This window comes from Saccopteryx bilineata, chromosome 1, assembly GCF_036850765.1.
Source record: "Saccopteryx bilineata isolate mSacBil1 chromosome 1, mSacBil1_pri_phased_curated, whole genome shotgun sequence".
Classification (NCBI taxonomy): Eukaryota; Metazoa; Chordata; class Mammalia; order Chiroptera; family Emballonuridae; genus Saccopteryx; species Saccopteryx bilineata.
The window spans coordinates 59,213,311-59,229,722 of record NC_089490.1 but is presented as its reverse complement, the minus strand read 5'-3'; the positions used below and the strand labels follow the sequence as shown (position 1 = coordinate 59,229,722).

General features: G+C 40.5%; 1 protein-coding gene across 6 annotated transcripts in view; it reads left to right on the top strand.

Moving 5' to 3' along the window:
* Positions 1–10,436: 10,436 nt before the first annotated feature.
* SNX14 (sorting nexin 14) overlaps positions 10,437–16,412 on the top strand; it is a 79,105-nt gene continuing 73,129 nt past the window's right edge. For all 6 annotated transcript variants that reach the window (XM_066254225.1, XM_066254222.1, XM_066254221.1 and 3 more), the window contains exon 1: positions 10,437–10,648. In XM_066254225.1, the coding sequence (XP_066110322.1) occupies positions 10,449–10,648 (200 nt within the window). In that variant the 5' untranslated portion in view covers positions 10,437–10,448. The remainder of the gene's footprint in view (positions 10,649–16,412) is intronic.

Genomic DNA, 16,412 nt, shown 5'->3' with positions numbered 1-16,412 from the left:
CTGCTAAGCCAGTGTCTCCTTTGCTTACACCAGTGACCATGGGGTCATGTCTATGAACCCATGCTCAACTCAAGCTGATGACACCATGCTCAAGCTAGGTGAGCCTGCACTAAAGCTGGTGACCTCGGGTTTTGAACCTGGGTCCTCACCATCCCAGGTTGACACTCTATTCACTGCATCACTGTCTAGTTAGACCTGACTACTCTGTTTTTATCCTTATTTCTTCTATACTTGTCTCCTTGATCTCATCTGTATTCACAGCTTTGCGTGAAATCTTTGTGGACTCCTGTTTAATCTCAGGGCTTGATTGATCTCTGTGTTATGTGCAGGTGTGCATTTCAGCTGTTGGTTGTTAAGTTATAGTGCTCTATAACTGACATAATCACTGACACTCTGCTCTGTCAGTGATTATGTCCTATTTCTCATCACATCCAGCTAGCTATATTTGATCATTTACTATTCCTGAATAGGCCTGAAATATCCTCGCTATCCAAGTCCTACCCTACCCTTCAGGAAGTTCAGGTATGGATATACTTCATGTTTACAAATCTCTTAAATGGTTCCTAAAGACCAAGTTTCTGAGTGTCACATTTAATTATAATTGCTCTCCATATCTATAGTGTCTGCAACAGCAGTGTCCAATAGAAGTAAAGTGCAAGCCACATATGTAATTAAAGATTTTGTAATTTGGCTACAGTTCATCCTTCTAGCCTTCCCTTCCGTTGCTAATTTCTATAACATTGCCTGCTTTGCCTTTCTTTGGCTTACTTCATGCCTGAGTATCTTAAGTGTTTTACCTCCCCCCCACCCCCCAGCCAACCACTCAAACAAAAATCTTTCGCCAAATCAGTCAAGTCTCCTTGCTGTAGGTACATTAAAACTATCAACAGAGTATCCCTGAGGAACATGTACAATTGGGAGAACATGAAGATAAGTCCTGGCTGTGGCTCTCTGGAGTTTAAGGCTATTAGCTGACTTTTCTTTCTTTATTTCTTGTGCTATATATAGGGTTATTAACAGCTTTTTATCTAAGTTAAAAACCCCAATTTATCAACCTGCTTAAAATAACTTTAGGAGGAAAACAATGGTTTAAAAATGTATGGCAACATTTAAATATCTGATTATTTTTATGCTTTGTAACTATAAGAAGAATCTTCAGAATCATTTAAATTTTACCTTATTGTTGCTACCCTTCAAATTAATTTTCTGCCAAAGGTGTATGAGGCAATTACAGTTTCCCATCCAGTGATCAGTTTCATATGCTGCTTTACACAGTGGAAAGAAAGCTATCCAACTTGCAGAGGCTGAATATGTCAATAGGTTTAAACAGATTTAAGAATACATAAAGCGATAGCAATATTTGAAAACCCAGTTCATGAAAAGGATTATTTACATAGGGATATTTGTTGTTGGGTTATTAACTGAAGCCCTAAAGAAATTGCTCCGGTCCAGCCATCAGTGTTTCTGTAGGCATTCTTGGTTAAGATTTCTTCTTACTCCCTAGAAATAAAGAGCTGAAAGTTAGCTAATTTTTTTATTATATATATATATATATTTTTAAACCTGAAAATAGGAGTAATAGGACTGCTGTATGAACATCTGGGATAGAGTTCTTAATTATATTGAGTAAAGATGTATCCTGAACTGTTTTCACAAAACTGAAGAGTATAGGCTGTATATGACTTTTTGATAATGCTCAAAATTAAGACTTAAAATCATTGAGCTAAAATCCCTAAATTTAACTGGAAGCTCTTTCAATATGTAGAGAAAATTTTCTTTTTTCTCTTTAAAGAAGAAAATGCATGTGATAGGTTCAATTAAGTACAGGACCCATTTCATATTGTATTTTTAAAAAGATTTTATTTTTTGATTTTTAGAGAGAAAAAGAAAAGTGAGTGGGGAGGAGTGGGAAGCATCAACTTGTAATATGTGCTTTAACAGGGCAAGCCCAGGGTTTCAAACCAGCGACCTCAGCATTCCAGTTCAAAGATACACTGTGCCACCACAGGTCAAGCAAGAAAATTTCCCAGTAAATTCTTTTCAAGAAGAATTTCCAAGCCCTGGCCGGTTGGCTCAGTTGTAGAGCTCAGCCAAGTGAGTGCATGTCCCAGATTTGATTCCCAGTCAGGGCACACAGGAGAAGTGACCATCTATCTGTTCCTCCACCTCTCCCTCTCTCCCTTCTCTTTCTTTTTCTCTCTTCCTCACTTGCAGCCATGGTACTATTGGGATTGGTTTCAGCACATCAGTCTTGGGCAATCAGGACGGTTCCCTGGAGCCTTCATGTCAGGCGCTAAAAATAGCTTGGTTGCGAGAATGGCCCCAGATACAGAGCATTGGCCCCAGACAAGGTTTGCCAGGTGGATCCTGGTTGGGGTGCACACGGGAGTGTTTCTCTATTTCCCCTCCTCTCACTTGGAAAAGAAGAAAAAAAGAATTTCCAAAATTGTCTGTTTCAAGATTTCTACTTAGATATACTATATTCAGTTTATAAAAGCTGGAATCAGCTTACCAAAATAGAAAAAGTTACTTTTTAGTGAAGATAAAAATTGATTTTAATTATTTGGTAGCAACTTTACTAGAATGGAATTGAAGTACAATATTAATGATTTTCATAATTCTGAACCAAGCCTTGCTGCACGGTGATTTTTATGTACCATGTCAAATGCTTCTGTTTTTATATTTTACAAGATAGCCTACCAAAAGGAAAGAGGAAGGATTGCAAGGCCTTTCCAAAATATTTTCTGAAGTTACTGAAGATCAGGTGACAGCTATATTGAAGCATCTGAATATAATTAGTAGTTTTTATAAAAGAAAGCCATTCTTTCTATAGTTAAACAAGAAATAAAGTGGAATGTTTTATTTAATGAGTAATTTTTAAAAGTAGATAAGAAAAACATTTAGCCATCTTATACAAGTAATGGTGGTGGTAGATTATAAGTGTCTTTCCAATCTTTATCAACAAGCAGATGAGTATATTTTCAGTTTCAAGTCTGCTGCTAAATAATTTACATTTTCTGAAGTTTTGACCAACTACCTAGTTCCCTGAAAGTGAGGTGTGCGAGGATGGTTATTCCATCATATCTTAGAAACAAGATGACAAACATTAAATGCTTAAGTTTTTGGTGCTGAGACCACTCAAAATGTCATGGTCTAACAGCTTTTACCCAGAGATTACCTATTTGAGCCACTGGTTGTATAAAATTGTAGTTCTTCAGATCTTCCCATTTGAAGTTTCACTTTATTGCCACAAAAGTGGGGGGGGGCATTAAAACGGAAAGTAATAAATGCATTTTGAACATCTCAAACTCCTCATAAAAACCCCTTAATGCTCTTCCTTGAATTACATATTCTCCATTGTCATGAGTTCCTATTTTGAAAACCCAGGAAAGGATATTTTTTGAAGTAAAGAAGGCAGTTCAGTTGTTCCTTTAACAGGTGCTATTTCCAGAGGTTGACACAGGGATAGGTTGTGGGAGAAGAGGGTGTTACAAAATACAAAACTAAGACTAAACATTACCACCAAGGGTAAAATATGAACCTTAATGCTTTGAGATGTAGGGGAGGAAAATGGGTTTGTTAAAGTGAATCCTGTGATAGGAGAACAGTGTGCTTTAAAATTATAGGAGGCGGCCCTGGCCGGTTGGCTCAGCGGTAGAGCGTCAGCCTGGCGTGCGGGGGAACCGGGTTCGATTCCCGGCCAGGGCATATAGGAGAGGCGCCCATTTGCTTCTCCACCCCCACCCCCTCCTTCCTCTCTGTCTCTCTCTTCCCCTCCCGCAGCCAAGGCTCCATTGGAGCAAAGATGGCCCGGGTGCTGGGGATGGCTCCTTGGCCTCTGCCCCAGGCGCTGGAGTGGCTCTGGTCGCAGCAGAGGGCTGAGCATCGCCCCCTGGTGGGCAGAGCGTCGCCCCTGGTGGGCGTGCCGGGTGGATCCCGGTCGGGCGCATGCGGGAGTCTGTCTGTCTCTCCCCGTTTCCAGCTTCAGAAAAATACAAAAAATAAAATTAAAAATTATAGGAGGCATCCATGAGAAGTAGGGACTGAAAACAAATGTGTATATATTCACCTCTTCTGACACTCAGGCCACACAAATAATGGCTCTCAACAAATTGATTTATACCCAGGGTCATCAGAGTTAAGTAGGCCTCATTACTGGTACTCAAGGTATTCAATACCAATTTTTCATATTCCTCTACCAATATAAAAAGTTATTTGTATAATTTGCTGGTGGGATAGGGAAATCAGATTTAATTACCTAAAAGCATTTAAAATAGTTAACATTGGCTAGTGCAGCATGACTTTTCAAAATTAAGTGAAAGCAAAGAGATAAGTCCTTTGCTCAAATTATTGCTTTCCCATATCCTCATTTGAATGTTTTCCTTTGCTAACACCTGCCATATAAAAGAAAATTAGTCTTTATATATAAATATGCTCTGTATTTTATATACCTTTTCCAATTGTGACATGTCTCCTTCACTACATTGTAAGCCTTTGGAAGTCAGAAAAATGCATCTAAATCATTGTTTCTGCCACCAAATCTAAATACAGTGCCTTACATTTATTTATTAATTCAATAAATGTTCATTAAAGTAATAGAGATACTATTGGATTGTAGTTTGATGTTTGTGAGTCATTTAGGTGAATGTCTTCTTCACTATTTTTTACTTTTTATAGTTTGAAAATGTACCCTTAGCACACATAATAATTGTGACATTTATGAAAAATTTACATATTTAACTGTACTGACTCTTCACAGCTGACATTAGTTTGAACCAGCACTGTCTAGTAAATATACAGTACAGGCCACATGTAATTTAAAATTTTCTAGTTGCCACATTACAGAATAAACATATGTTAATATTTTTTTAGCCTATTTCTAAAATACCATTTAACAATCAAGTTTTAACAATTAAGATAGTTTATATTCTTGTTTTCATGCTTTCTTCAAAATCTGATTTTTTTACACTTAGAGCACGTGTCTATTTAAACTAGCCACATTTCAAACATCAAAAGCCAGGTAATAGCTATTAGCTACTGTACTGGATAGTGCAGGTCTAGAACTTTAGGGCAAGCAATAAAGCTCTTTGTGCCTATAAAGAACTTATAGCTTTGACTTCATGTCATTGTCATTTTAGATTATCCAAATAAAGCTAATTGGTTTGGCTGGTTTTTGTCATGTTCATAAATTCATAGAATAAGAAACCTTTTTGTATTAAGCACTGTATAAAAACATTTTTTTAATTTAATTTATTTTTATTTTTACAGAGACAGAGAGAGAGAGTCAGAGGGATAGACGGGGACAGATAAGAACGGAGAGAGATGAGAAGCATCAATCATCAGTTTTTTTCGTAACGACACCTTAGTTGCTCATTGATTGCTTTCTCATATGTGCCTTGAGTGCAGGCCTTCAGCAGACTGAGTAACCCCTTGCTAAAGCCAGCGACCCTGGCTCCAAGCTGGTGAGTTTTTGCTCAAGCCAGATGAGCCTGTGCTCAAGCTGGCAACCTCGGGGTCTCGAACCTGGGTCCTCCGCATCCCAGTCCGACATTCTATCCACTGCGCCACCTCCTGGTCAGGCAAAAGGTACTTTTTATTTTATTTTATTCATTTTAGAAAGGAGAGAGAGAGAGGAGAGATAAAGAGAGAGAAAGGGGGAGGAGCAGGAAGCATCAACTCCCATATGTGCCTTGACCAGGCAAGCCCAGGGTTTCAAACCCGCGACCTCAGCATTTCCAGGTCGACGCTTTATCCACTGCGCCACCACAGGTCAGGCTATAAAAAACATTTAATAGGCACTTTCCATCCAATATAATCCCTCAAATTTATGAAGATAATTTGTTTTAAAGTTGAGGATGCACAGGAGTTAACCTTGCTCAATGAAATATTTTAGTAGATAGTGGAGCTGATTTTAGAACCAGGATTGATGGTGGATATCCCATACCACACTAGAAGTTCAAAACTTTTTTTTTTTTTGTATTTTTCTGAAGCTGGAAACGGGGAGAGACAGACTCCCGCATGCGCCCGACCGGGATCCACGCAGCACGCCCACCAGGGGGTAATGCTCTGCCCCTCCGGGGCGACGCTCTGTTGCGACCAGAGCCACTCTAGCGCCTGGGGTAGAGGCCAAGGAGCCATCCCCAGCGCCCAGGCCATCTTTGCTCCAATGGAGCCTCGGCTGCGGGAGGGGAAGAGAGAAACAGAGAGGAAGGAGAGGGGGAGGGGTGGAGAAGCAGATGGGTGCTTCTTCTGTGTGCCCTGGCCAGGAATCGAACCCGGGATTTCTGCACGCCAGGCTGACGCTCTACCACTGAGCAAACCGGCCAGGGCAGAAGTTCAAAACTTTTAATAAGCTGAAAAATAATTTTCAAGCTGTGTGTGTCAGTGTTAAAGTGAGTGGTCCCTCATCCATTGCAGGGGTTAGTTTCCAGAATCCCCCAAAACAGGAGAAAATCTGCGAAGTAGTGACCTGGTATTTATTTTATTTTTATATATATATTTTAAAGCTTTATAATCCCTCCCCACACTTTTATAAACCTTTCCCACACTCTTATAAACACTTCCTATGCTCTTAAACACTTTTTACACTCTTAAACCTAGGTAATTTTAACAACATATAAAATTCTATATGGGTATTGACCAATGAATATACTACAACTTGAATTTAATAGTCTTTTAATATGCTTTAATAAATATTTTTTTATAGTTTTCAATTTTTTAGGCTAGAAAATGCTTATTTTACCACAAAAATAATTAAAATAATAAATATATAAAAATACCTATATACTACAAAATCCCATGAGATACTGAAAAATTCATGATACAAAATTAGATATATACAATTTAAAAATCTGTGATACAGTGAGATCGCAAAAAGTGAACCACGATAGGGTGAGGGACAACTGTTTTAGAGATTAGGTTAAAGAGACCATTTGGAAACTAATACAAAATAGTAATTATACTGTAACTGAAAAATAAAAAGATGCATTTAATGAAATAAAGGAGAATTTTCTTGTTTTAGGTGTAGATTTTAAAGAATTTTTTTATTGCAGGAATTTATTTTCTACTTTTTTGAGCATAGAGTAATAGGAAAACTTAAGTTGCCTATTATCTAGTTCAGTGGTCCCCAACCTTTTTTGGGCCACGAGCCAGTTTAATGTCAGAAAATATTTTCACAGACTGGCCTTTAGGGTGGGACGGATAAATGTATTACGTGACCAAGACAAGCGTCAAGAGTGAGTCTTAGATGGATGTAACAGGGAATCTGGTCATTTTTAAAAAATAAAACATTGTTCAGACTTAAATATAAATAAAACTTTAATAATGTAAGTTATTTATTCTTTCTCTGGGGACTGGTACCAAATGGCCCACGGACCAGTACCGGTCCATGGCCCGGGGGTTGGGGACCACTGATCTAATTAGTACTTGGTTTATTCTAATTGCCTCTGCTAAGAAAATCATACGGGAAAGAAGTCTTACTTGATTGTTGTAAAGATGTCTAATTTGAACAGAACAGAAAACATTTGATCTTTAAAATGTTTGGCTCTCAGTGAAAAGTTGAATGGTAATTTCAGAATAAGCCTTTATGGAAGCAAAAACATTTTTTCTTCTTTTTCGAATGAGAGGAAGGGAGATAGACTCTTGCATGCACCATACTGGGATCCACCCAGTGCAACCTCCGTCTGGGGCTGATGCTCTGTCCATCTTGGCCATGCTGGCAAACCAGCTATTTTTAATGCTTGAGACGAAGGCTGCAGGGAATCATCCTGAGCCTCCAGGGCCAGTGTGTTCCAACCAATCGAACCATGGCTGTGGGAGGTGAAGGGGGGAGGGGTGGAGAAACAGATAGTTGCTTCTTTTGTGTGCCCTGACCCGAAATCGAACACAGGCATACACACACTGGGCCGATGCTCTACCAGTGGGCCAACAGCCAGGGCAAAGGAAGCAAAATGTTTAAACAGAAAAAAAAAAGACTGCCACTATAACTTCCTGGAACAGTTTAATAAAGTGTCTTATCCAATTATAAAGTACTCAAGTCCAGAGTAGGCACTTGATACATGTAGATTAATTCAACATGCACCTTTTATTTGTAATTCATTATAGCCGTAGCATGTTCATATGACGACTTATCTATCATTCAAAGACGTTAAAAAAGGCTGCAAATGTGAAATTTTATTAAATGTTTAAATATGTATTTCAAGACATTAAAAATAACACTAAGCTTCCCACTGATGTTAAACAGTAGTCTTAAATGGTTTGATCAGAAATGGTACAATCTGAGTATATTTGTGATATTAAACAATATTTAATGATGAGGATCAGAAATAGATACTTACTTAAAAAAAGATATTATTGACTTTTGAGAGAGGAGATAGAGAAAGGCAAAGGGAGAGGAGCAGGAAGCATCAGATCTAGTTTTTACTTCTTATGTGCCTTGACTGAGCAAGGCTGGGGTTTCAAACCAGCGACCTCAGCATTCCAGGTGGATGCTTTATCCACTGCACCACCACAAGTCAGGCAAGGATATATACCACTGTAGAATTGGTAGTCCATTCTAGGAAGAAATTTGACAGTATGTATCATGTTCTTACCTTATGTAGCAGCAATTGTATTGATGTTGATCCTAAAGAAATTATTAGAAAATGTGTATAAACTTGCAAGTCATTTGACTAGGCAACTAAATCCCAAGGCCAGAACTCCTATTTACTCATGTTTTATTCCTTCCAGGGTTTTTTAATTCAGTTAACCTCCAATTAAATATAAAATTATCAAAAAAAATGTGTATAAACTTGTGGTCAAGGGTGGTAATAATTGTAATATTAATGAAATTAAATAATAGCATTAATAGAATAGTTAAAGGTACATTCTGACGGAAAGTAATGGATCGTTAAAGATGACCCATGTATTCCGAATAATATAGGAAAATACTAATGGAACTAAACACACACTATGTTTTGTTTTGTTTTTTAAATAATGTTTGAGCATACTGTTTTTGCTCTTTGGAGAGTAAGATACTAGGGAGGAGAAATGACAAGCCGCACGAGCCCACCAGCTCTGGGGTTCGAACAGCTTCAAAAACCGGTTTTGCTACATGATTCTGAACAAGTTCCTCTCTGCCTAAGTAACCTAACTGTAAAAGGGAGAAGTCAGAGTACCGACATCTTAAGTCGGGTCAGGAACATACGGCTCGCGAGCCAGATGTGGCTCTTTTGATGGCTGCATCTGGTTTGCAGACAAATCTTTTAAAAAAAAAAAAAAATGTTAGCCTGCCCAGGCGGTGGCGCAGTAGATAGAGCGTTGGACTGGGATGCGGAATTATCCAGGTTGGAGACCCCAAGGTCGCCAGCTTGAGCGCAGGCTCATCTGGTTTGAGCAAAAAGCTTACCAGCTTGGACCCAAGGTCGCTGGCTCCAGCAAAGGGTCACTCCGTCTGCTGAAGGCCCACGGTCAAGGCACACATGAGAAATCAATCAATGAACAACTAAGGAACCACAACAAAGAATTGATATTGATATTTCTCATCTCTCTCCCTTCCTGACTCGGTCTCTGCCACAAAAAAATTTTAATAATTAACGGAAAGCCCCACTAGACTCTACAAGAAGGCTTTAGCTCAAAGTCCTGTAGGGATAGTTCAGTTGGTTAGAACATCCTCCCCATACTCCAAGGCTGCCGGTCAGATTTTGAGGGCACATAAAAGAATCATCTAAGGAATACACAAATAAGTGGTACAACAAATCAGTCTCTTTTGCTGACTCATTCTCTCAGTGACTTAAAAAAGGGGCAAAGGCTTTAACCTGTCAACTCTCCTCATCCAAACACTTGAATTTTAGTTAAGCTGGGGACGGAGGCTGTGAGGCCCGAGCTCTACCTCGCCCGTGAGCGCGCAACCGCAGTGGGTTTGACCCGCGTGGTCCAAGGTATTACCCGCCGCCCACGCAAAACTAGGACTCAGAAGCGTCCCGCCCTTCTCCCCCCTTGGGTGCTCGCAAGGCTCGGACCTGTGCGAATATCAAGGAGGGAGGCCCGAGAGTGGCGGGGGCATGGCCCGCGCTCCATCTTTGCGCAAGTTCGTGCCCCAAAGACTACAGTCCCCAGAGGCCCGCGAGGTCTGAGTGTTCCGCAGGCAGGGGCCGCCATCTGTGAGGGCGCTGGAGTTTCTCCCGTGCTCGCGCACAAATCTCTGGATGCTGCAGCTTTACCCGGATTTCCAACAGGCGGCTTGCCGGAGGAGCTGAAGCCTCTTAGGGAGTCCATTACACGGGGTCTCGCACTGGGTGACGATCCCGGCACATCGTGCGGCGATCCCACTGGCCGCCGGCCGCGCACGCGCGACGGGGGCCTTGGGCGGGACTTGGGGTGTCTGCCGCCGGCCGACAGTCCGCCCGTCGGCGGCTGGGTGAGTCGGCCGGCGGGCCGGCAGGCGGGCGGGGCGCAGGCGGGGTAGGTGAATGGGGGTCGCCTCGACCTCGGCCTCCGTCTGTAGCACAGCTTCAGCCACGCTGGTGGAGATGGTGCTCTGGGTGCGGACGGTGGGGGAGAAGCTGAAGCAGCGGCTGCGGCTGGACGTGGGACGCGAGATCTGCCGCCAGTACCCGCTCTTCTGCTTCCTGCTGCTCTGCCTCAGCGCCGCCTCCCTGCTCCTCAACAGGTAACGCCGCAGTGCGGAGCCAGCCGAGCGGCGGGCGGCTTCTCTCCGAGAGCGGGGCCGCGGGCTCGCGGGCCCGAGCGGCTCCCTTTGGTGGATGCCGCTCGGGCTGCGTAGCTGAGCGACCTGGGGCTGGTGGCGGGGCCTCTGGGGAGCGCGGCCTCGGGGAGCCCCGCCAAGCGCCGCGACCCGGAAGTGCGGGCGGGGGTTGGGTGCCCGTGCCCCCTTCCCTCCGGCCTCGTCTCCTAAGCCAGCCAGCCCCAATTCTTACCTTTTCACCCGGTTTTTTAAAACCTGGGGCTCCATCACCAATGCTTTTCGAGGGATGAAATCTGCATATCCAGCCCAGTTAGAGCCCACACCGGGGTGGTGCAGTCAGCTGACGGGGGAGGGTTCAAGGGCCTCTCGCCGCCGCAGTTTCACGCAGACTCCCCGCGCACACACGGACACCCGACAGACAGACACACAGTGTTGCGGCTGGGGCTGTTCCCGCAGTGCTGTTGGTTAAACGGACGGTCAAAGATTTGTTGGGCTGAAGTCAGAAAGCAAATTAGTACAGTCTCAGCATCTCCGGAATATTCCTAAAGGGAAGCCCGATAGTTAAAATTAGTAAATTCTGTTGACGTTTTGAAATTGGAAGGTTCTGCCCCTGAAGTAAAGTGGATTTCCGTCATTTTGCATTTTCTAGAAATGGTAGCGATGAAATAGGCAGTAGAGGAGAACTTTTCCTTTAAAATTATGTCCAGATTTGCTTTTGGTTGAAAGAAGTGTGATAGTTGTCAGCGACAGCATCTGCACGATGTTTTGTGTTTTGAACATGCAATCAAACTTTTATTTGTTGGCTGACATTGGTTAATAAAATATGGGTTTCAGATGTACAATTCTATAACACATCGTCTGTACACTGTATTGTGTGTTCACCACCCCAAGTCAAGGCTACTTCCCTCACCATTCATCTGCACTTTATCCCCTTCTACCTTCCCTAACTCCTCTTTCCCTCTGGTAATCACTATTCTGTTGTCTGTGGGGTTTTTTAAATTTTGTTTGTTTTTTTGTTTTTTGCTTAATCCCTTCACCTTTTTCACCCACCCCCAGCCACCCTCCCCTCGGACAGCCGTCAGTCTTTTTCTATATCTATGAGTCTGTTTCTATTTTGTTTGTTCATTAGATTTCACATATAAGTGAAATAATATGGTATTTGTCTTTCTCTGACTGGCTTATTTTACTTAGCAAAATGTTCTCCAGGTCCATCCATGCTGTCACAAGGGTCAGATTTCCTCTTTTTTTTTTTTCACGGCCAACTAGTATTCCATTGTGTAAATATACCACAGCTTTTTTATCCACTCATCCACTACTGATGAGCACTTGGGCTGTTTCCAAATCTTGGCTGCCTGTAAATAACACTGAAGTGAACATATATTCTTTCAAATTAGTGTTTTGGGATTCTTCAGATAAATTTTAAGATGTAGTGCCCTGGCCAGATAGTTTGATTGGTAGGGCATTGTCCTGAAGTGCAGAGGTTGCCAGTTCAATACCTGATCAGGGCACACACAGGAACAGATTGATATTGTTTCTCTCTCTCTCTCTCTCCCCCCCCCCCCTTCTCTCCCTCTTCCTCTCTCCCTCTCTCAATAAATACTTTTAAAAATAAAAAATAAAAAAGTGGGATATAGGGCAGTTCCACTTTTTATTTTTTGAGGTAACTCCATACTGCTTTCCACAGTGGCTGCACCAGTCTGCATACCTGCCAGCAGTGCAAAAGGCAGCCTTACTCTTTATCTTGAGGTAGTTGACTCCCAAGGATAGGAACAGGAAAGCAGTTACAAGGAATTTGATAACTTAATTTTAACCATAATTTTTCTTGTGACAGTTGAGGTTGGGTTTGTTGATTTTGGGTTTATGTAATGTTAGGTTTAAATAGCAATTGATATTTTACTGGGAAATGTGCTTTGTGATGGTAAGATGGCTGTAGAAGTGTGGAAGAAGTGGAATCCTTAACGAAGTGGCAAACTAATTATGAAGTACTTGCTTTTTGTTATCTGGTAGGTATTCCAAGCTAGTCTAACAGGTTTAGTATGAAAGACATGAAACTTTATACAATGATTAAGTTTTGTTCAGGGAGTCTTGCCTATATCCTTTGGGAGTCAGGTCATTTTAGGTCTTCAGGGTAGGACAGCTGCATAGGAGCATGTTGAACTAGAGTTCTGAGGTTGCCTACCAGTCTACGGCCATACCACCCTGAACGCGCCCGATCTCGTCTGAGGTTGCCTACCTTACATAGTGTTCTGTTTTGTTAAGAAATCCTAGCATACTATCTAGATTTGTATACCATATGATCTGTACCCTGTATCTTTATTTGCATTATGCAAATAAAGAAGGAAATAATACTTGACTGTTACCTCCGAGTGGTTGGTTTTATGACTGAAATTGCTTTTGCATCTATTATTGGGTACTTTCCATTTGTTGCTGTTGTAATCAGGAAACGTGATTTTAAAAATTAGTCTTGACTAAAAGAATAGTTAGGTATCCTCTTTCAAGTAAAAAGCTTTAGAAGGTGCAGGAAAGTACATATAGTGTACTTTTCAGTGTGTTGTGTGATTTTCTTTAATATGTGTTTATTCACATGTACATACAAACTTGTATGTTTAGACTATCTTTGGAAGATTGTTATGCAAGAAAACATGGTCCCTTATGAGAGTGGAAAAGGGTTAGGCACATCTATTCAGAAATTAAAAATATGTAAATATAGAAAAAACATTTGGGGCATTAAAGTTTCTCTTTGTTGGTCCTGGCCAGTTGGCTCAGTGGATAGAGCATTGCCAGTGTGCGGAAGTCCTGGGTTTGATCCCTGGTCAGGGCACACAAGAGAAGAAAACATTTGCTTTTCCCCTCACTCTCCCTCTTCTCTCTCTCTCCCCCTCTCATAGCCAGTGGCTTAGTTGATGCCAGTGTTGGCCCCAGATGGGGGTTGCCAGGGGAATCCTGGTCAGGGCACATTCTAGAGTCTGTTTCTCCATCTCCCCTTCTTTTACTTAAAAAAATAAATAAAAAATTTAAAAAAAATTTTTAACTCTAACTTCCAAGGTTCCCTTTCACTGATACTCTGACTATCATACAGTATTTCTTTTTTTGTTTGTTTGGGTTTTTTTGTTTGTTTTTTACAGAGACAGAGAGAGAAGTCAGAGAGAGGGATAGATAGGGACAGACAGGAATGGAGAGAGATGAGAAGCATCAATCATCAGCTTTTTGTTGCGACACCTTAGTTGTTCATTGATTGCTTTCTCATATGTGCCTTGACCACGCACCTTCAGCAGACTGAGTAACCCCTTGCTCGAGCCAGTGACCTTGGGTACAAGCTGGTGAACTTTGGCTCAAACCAGATGAGCCCGCACTCAAGCTGGCAACCTCGGGGTCTCGAACTTGGGTCCTTCTGCATCCCCAGTCCGACGCTCTATCCACTGCGCCACTGCCTGGTCATGCAAAAAATTAAAATTTTTTGTTGAATTTATTGGGATGTTAATAAAATTATACAGGTTTCAAGTGCACAATTCAGCTGGACCATTGTAAGTGATTTGTTGAAAGAGACATAACATACTTTATACACACACACACACACATATGTGTATATATATATTTTTTTCTTTTTTTTTTTTAAGTGGGAGGAGGAGCGATAGACTCCCAAATATGCCCGGATTGGATCCACCCAGCAACCCCATCCGGAGCTGGTGCTGAATCAACTGAGCTATTTTTAGCACCTGAGGCTGACACTCTGGGACCAACTGAGCTATCCTTAGTGTCTGGCATTGGAGAGGGGAAGAGGAAGAGAAAGGGGAGGGTCAGGGGGAGAAGCAGATGGTCACTTTTCCTGTATGCCCTGACCAGGAATTGAACCCAGAAAGTCCATACTGTGCTGACACTCGATCCACTGAGCCATCAGCCAACACTTTATCCACTGAGCCATCGGTCAGAGTCACTTTATATATTTCAAATTATTTATGATCTCACCTTTATGGAATTGTTAGGAAAAATTAGGAGCATAGTTACAATTATATAATTTGTTTATTTGCCGGTCATAGTGTTGAGTATTTCAGTGTTAGAATAATGGTAATAGCTAATATCATACTTTGAGAGTACTTTGTTTGGCCCAGGCATTGTGTTGAGTTTTCATTTATTATTGAGGCAATTTATTGTTGTGATTGGAAATTTTGTATCAGAAGCCTGATTATGAATTTGATTCTGACTCCTCTATTTACCAGTTATGTGACTTTGGATAAGTAGTCTTTTATCTGTCACAGGCTTCTCATTTGTAAAATGGGTATAATACACTAGTACCTACATTTTATGGTTATTTTGATGAGTAAGTGGGTTAATACATGGAAGGTGCTTAGAATGGTGTTCAATATATAGATCATATTCTTATTAAGTGTTAGCAGTTATTTTATCTCATATATCCTCACAATACTATGAGATAGCTACTATTTATTAGTGTTACTTTTTTCTTTTTTTGAGATATAACTTACAGGAAAGTACATAACACAATTATTGATTAGTTCTGTGAACTTTTAAATATGGTTTCCTATGTAATTACTTCCCAGATCAAGATAGAAAATACAGGTTGGTGCAAAAGTAGGTGTATAGTTCATATGGCAAATAATACAATAATAAATAATAATACAGAAATAAACTCTGTGTTGCATGTACTTAACAACTGTAAACCTACTTTTGCCTCACCCTGTATTTCTAGCATCCCAGTAGGCTCCCTTGTTAATAACTTTCTCAGTTACCATATATCACTTTTGCTTGTTTTTGAATTTCATGTAAATATAATCATATGGTCTTGTATCTGTTTTCTTTCTACTTTTGAAATGTGTCTGTATTGATGCAAATAGCAGTACATAGTTTATTCTATTTTGTTTGGTAGTGTTCCTTTGGGAATATGCCATACTTTGTTTATTCATTTTACTGTTGAAATGCAGTTGAGTTGTTTTCAATTTTTCACTATTACATATCATGCTGCTGTGAATATTCTTATTTACATTTCTTTTGATAGATGTACACATCTTTTTTTCTTTTGGGTGTATGAATAGAAATGCTTACTAATAGTGTATGCATTAGTTTAACTTAAGTTGATACTGCAAGACAGTTTTCCAGAGCGATTACAACAATTCACACTCCCTCTAACAATGTTTGACAGTTATGAATTTTATTGCCTATAGGCTTAATTTACTCATTTTAATAAGTGTATAGTGGTAGCTATTGTATAGTATTATAGTTATAATTTGCAATTCTTTGGTGATTATTAGCTCCATTTCACAAATGAACAAACTAGAGCTTGTAGTAAGTAGTTAAATAACTTGCTCAAACTTATAAATAGTAAGGAGCAGAAAGAGATTCTAATACAGGTCATTCTGTAGGAAGCCCAAGCTTTTAAAACTTACTTTACAAAGACATTCAGAATAATATTTATTATTAGTAACTTTCTAGGTAACATTGATCCACATAAACTCAAAGAAGTCAGAAATAACAGGCAAATATAAAGATGTTAAAATCACTCATAAATTTACCATGCAGAGATGACTACTTTGTTAACATTCTAATCACTTTTATCTGCAACTTATAATTTTATCATATAAATTGAGATTTCCCATATAGAGTGCTTGCTTTTTAATGCATTTTATTATTTTCATTATTACTTTTTTTTATTTTTTATTTTTATGAAGTTGGACACGGGGAGGCAGTCAGACAGACTCCCGCATGTGCCCGACCG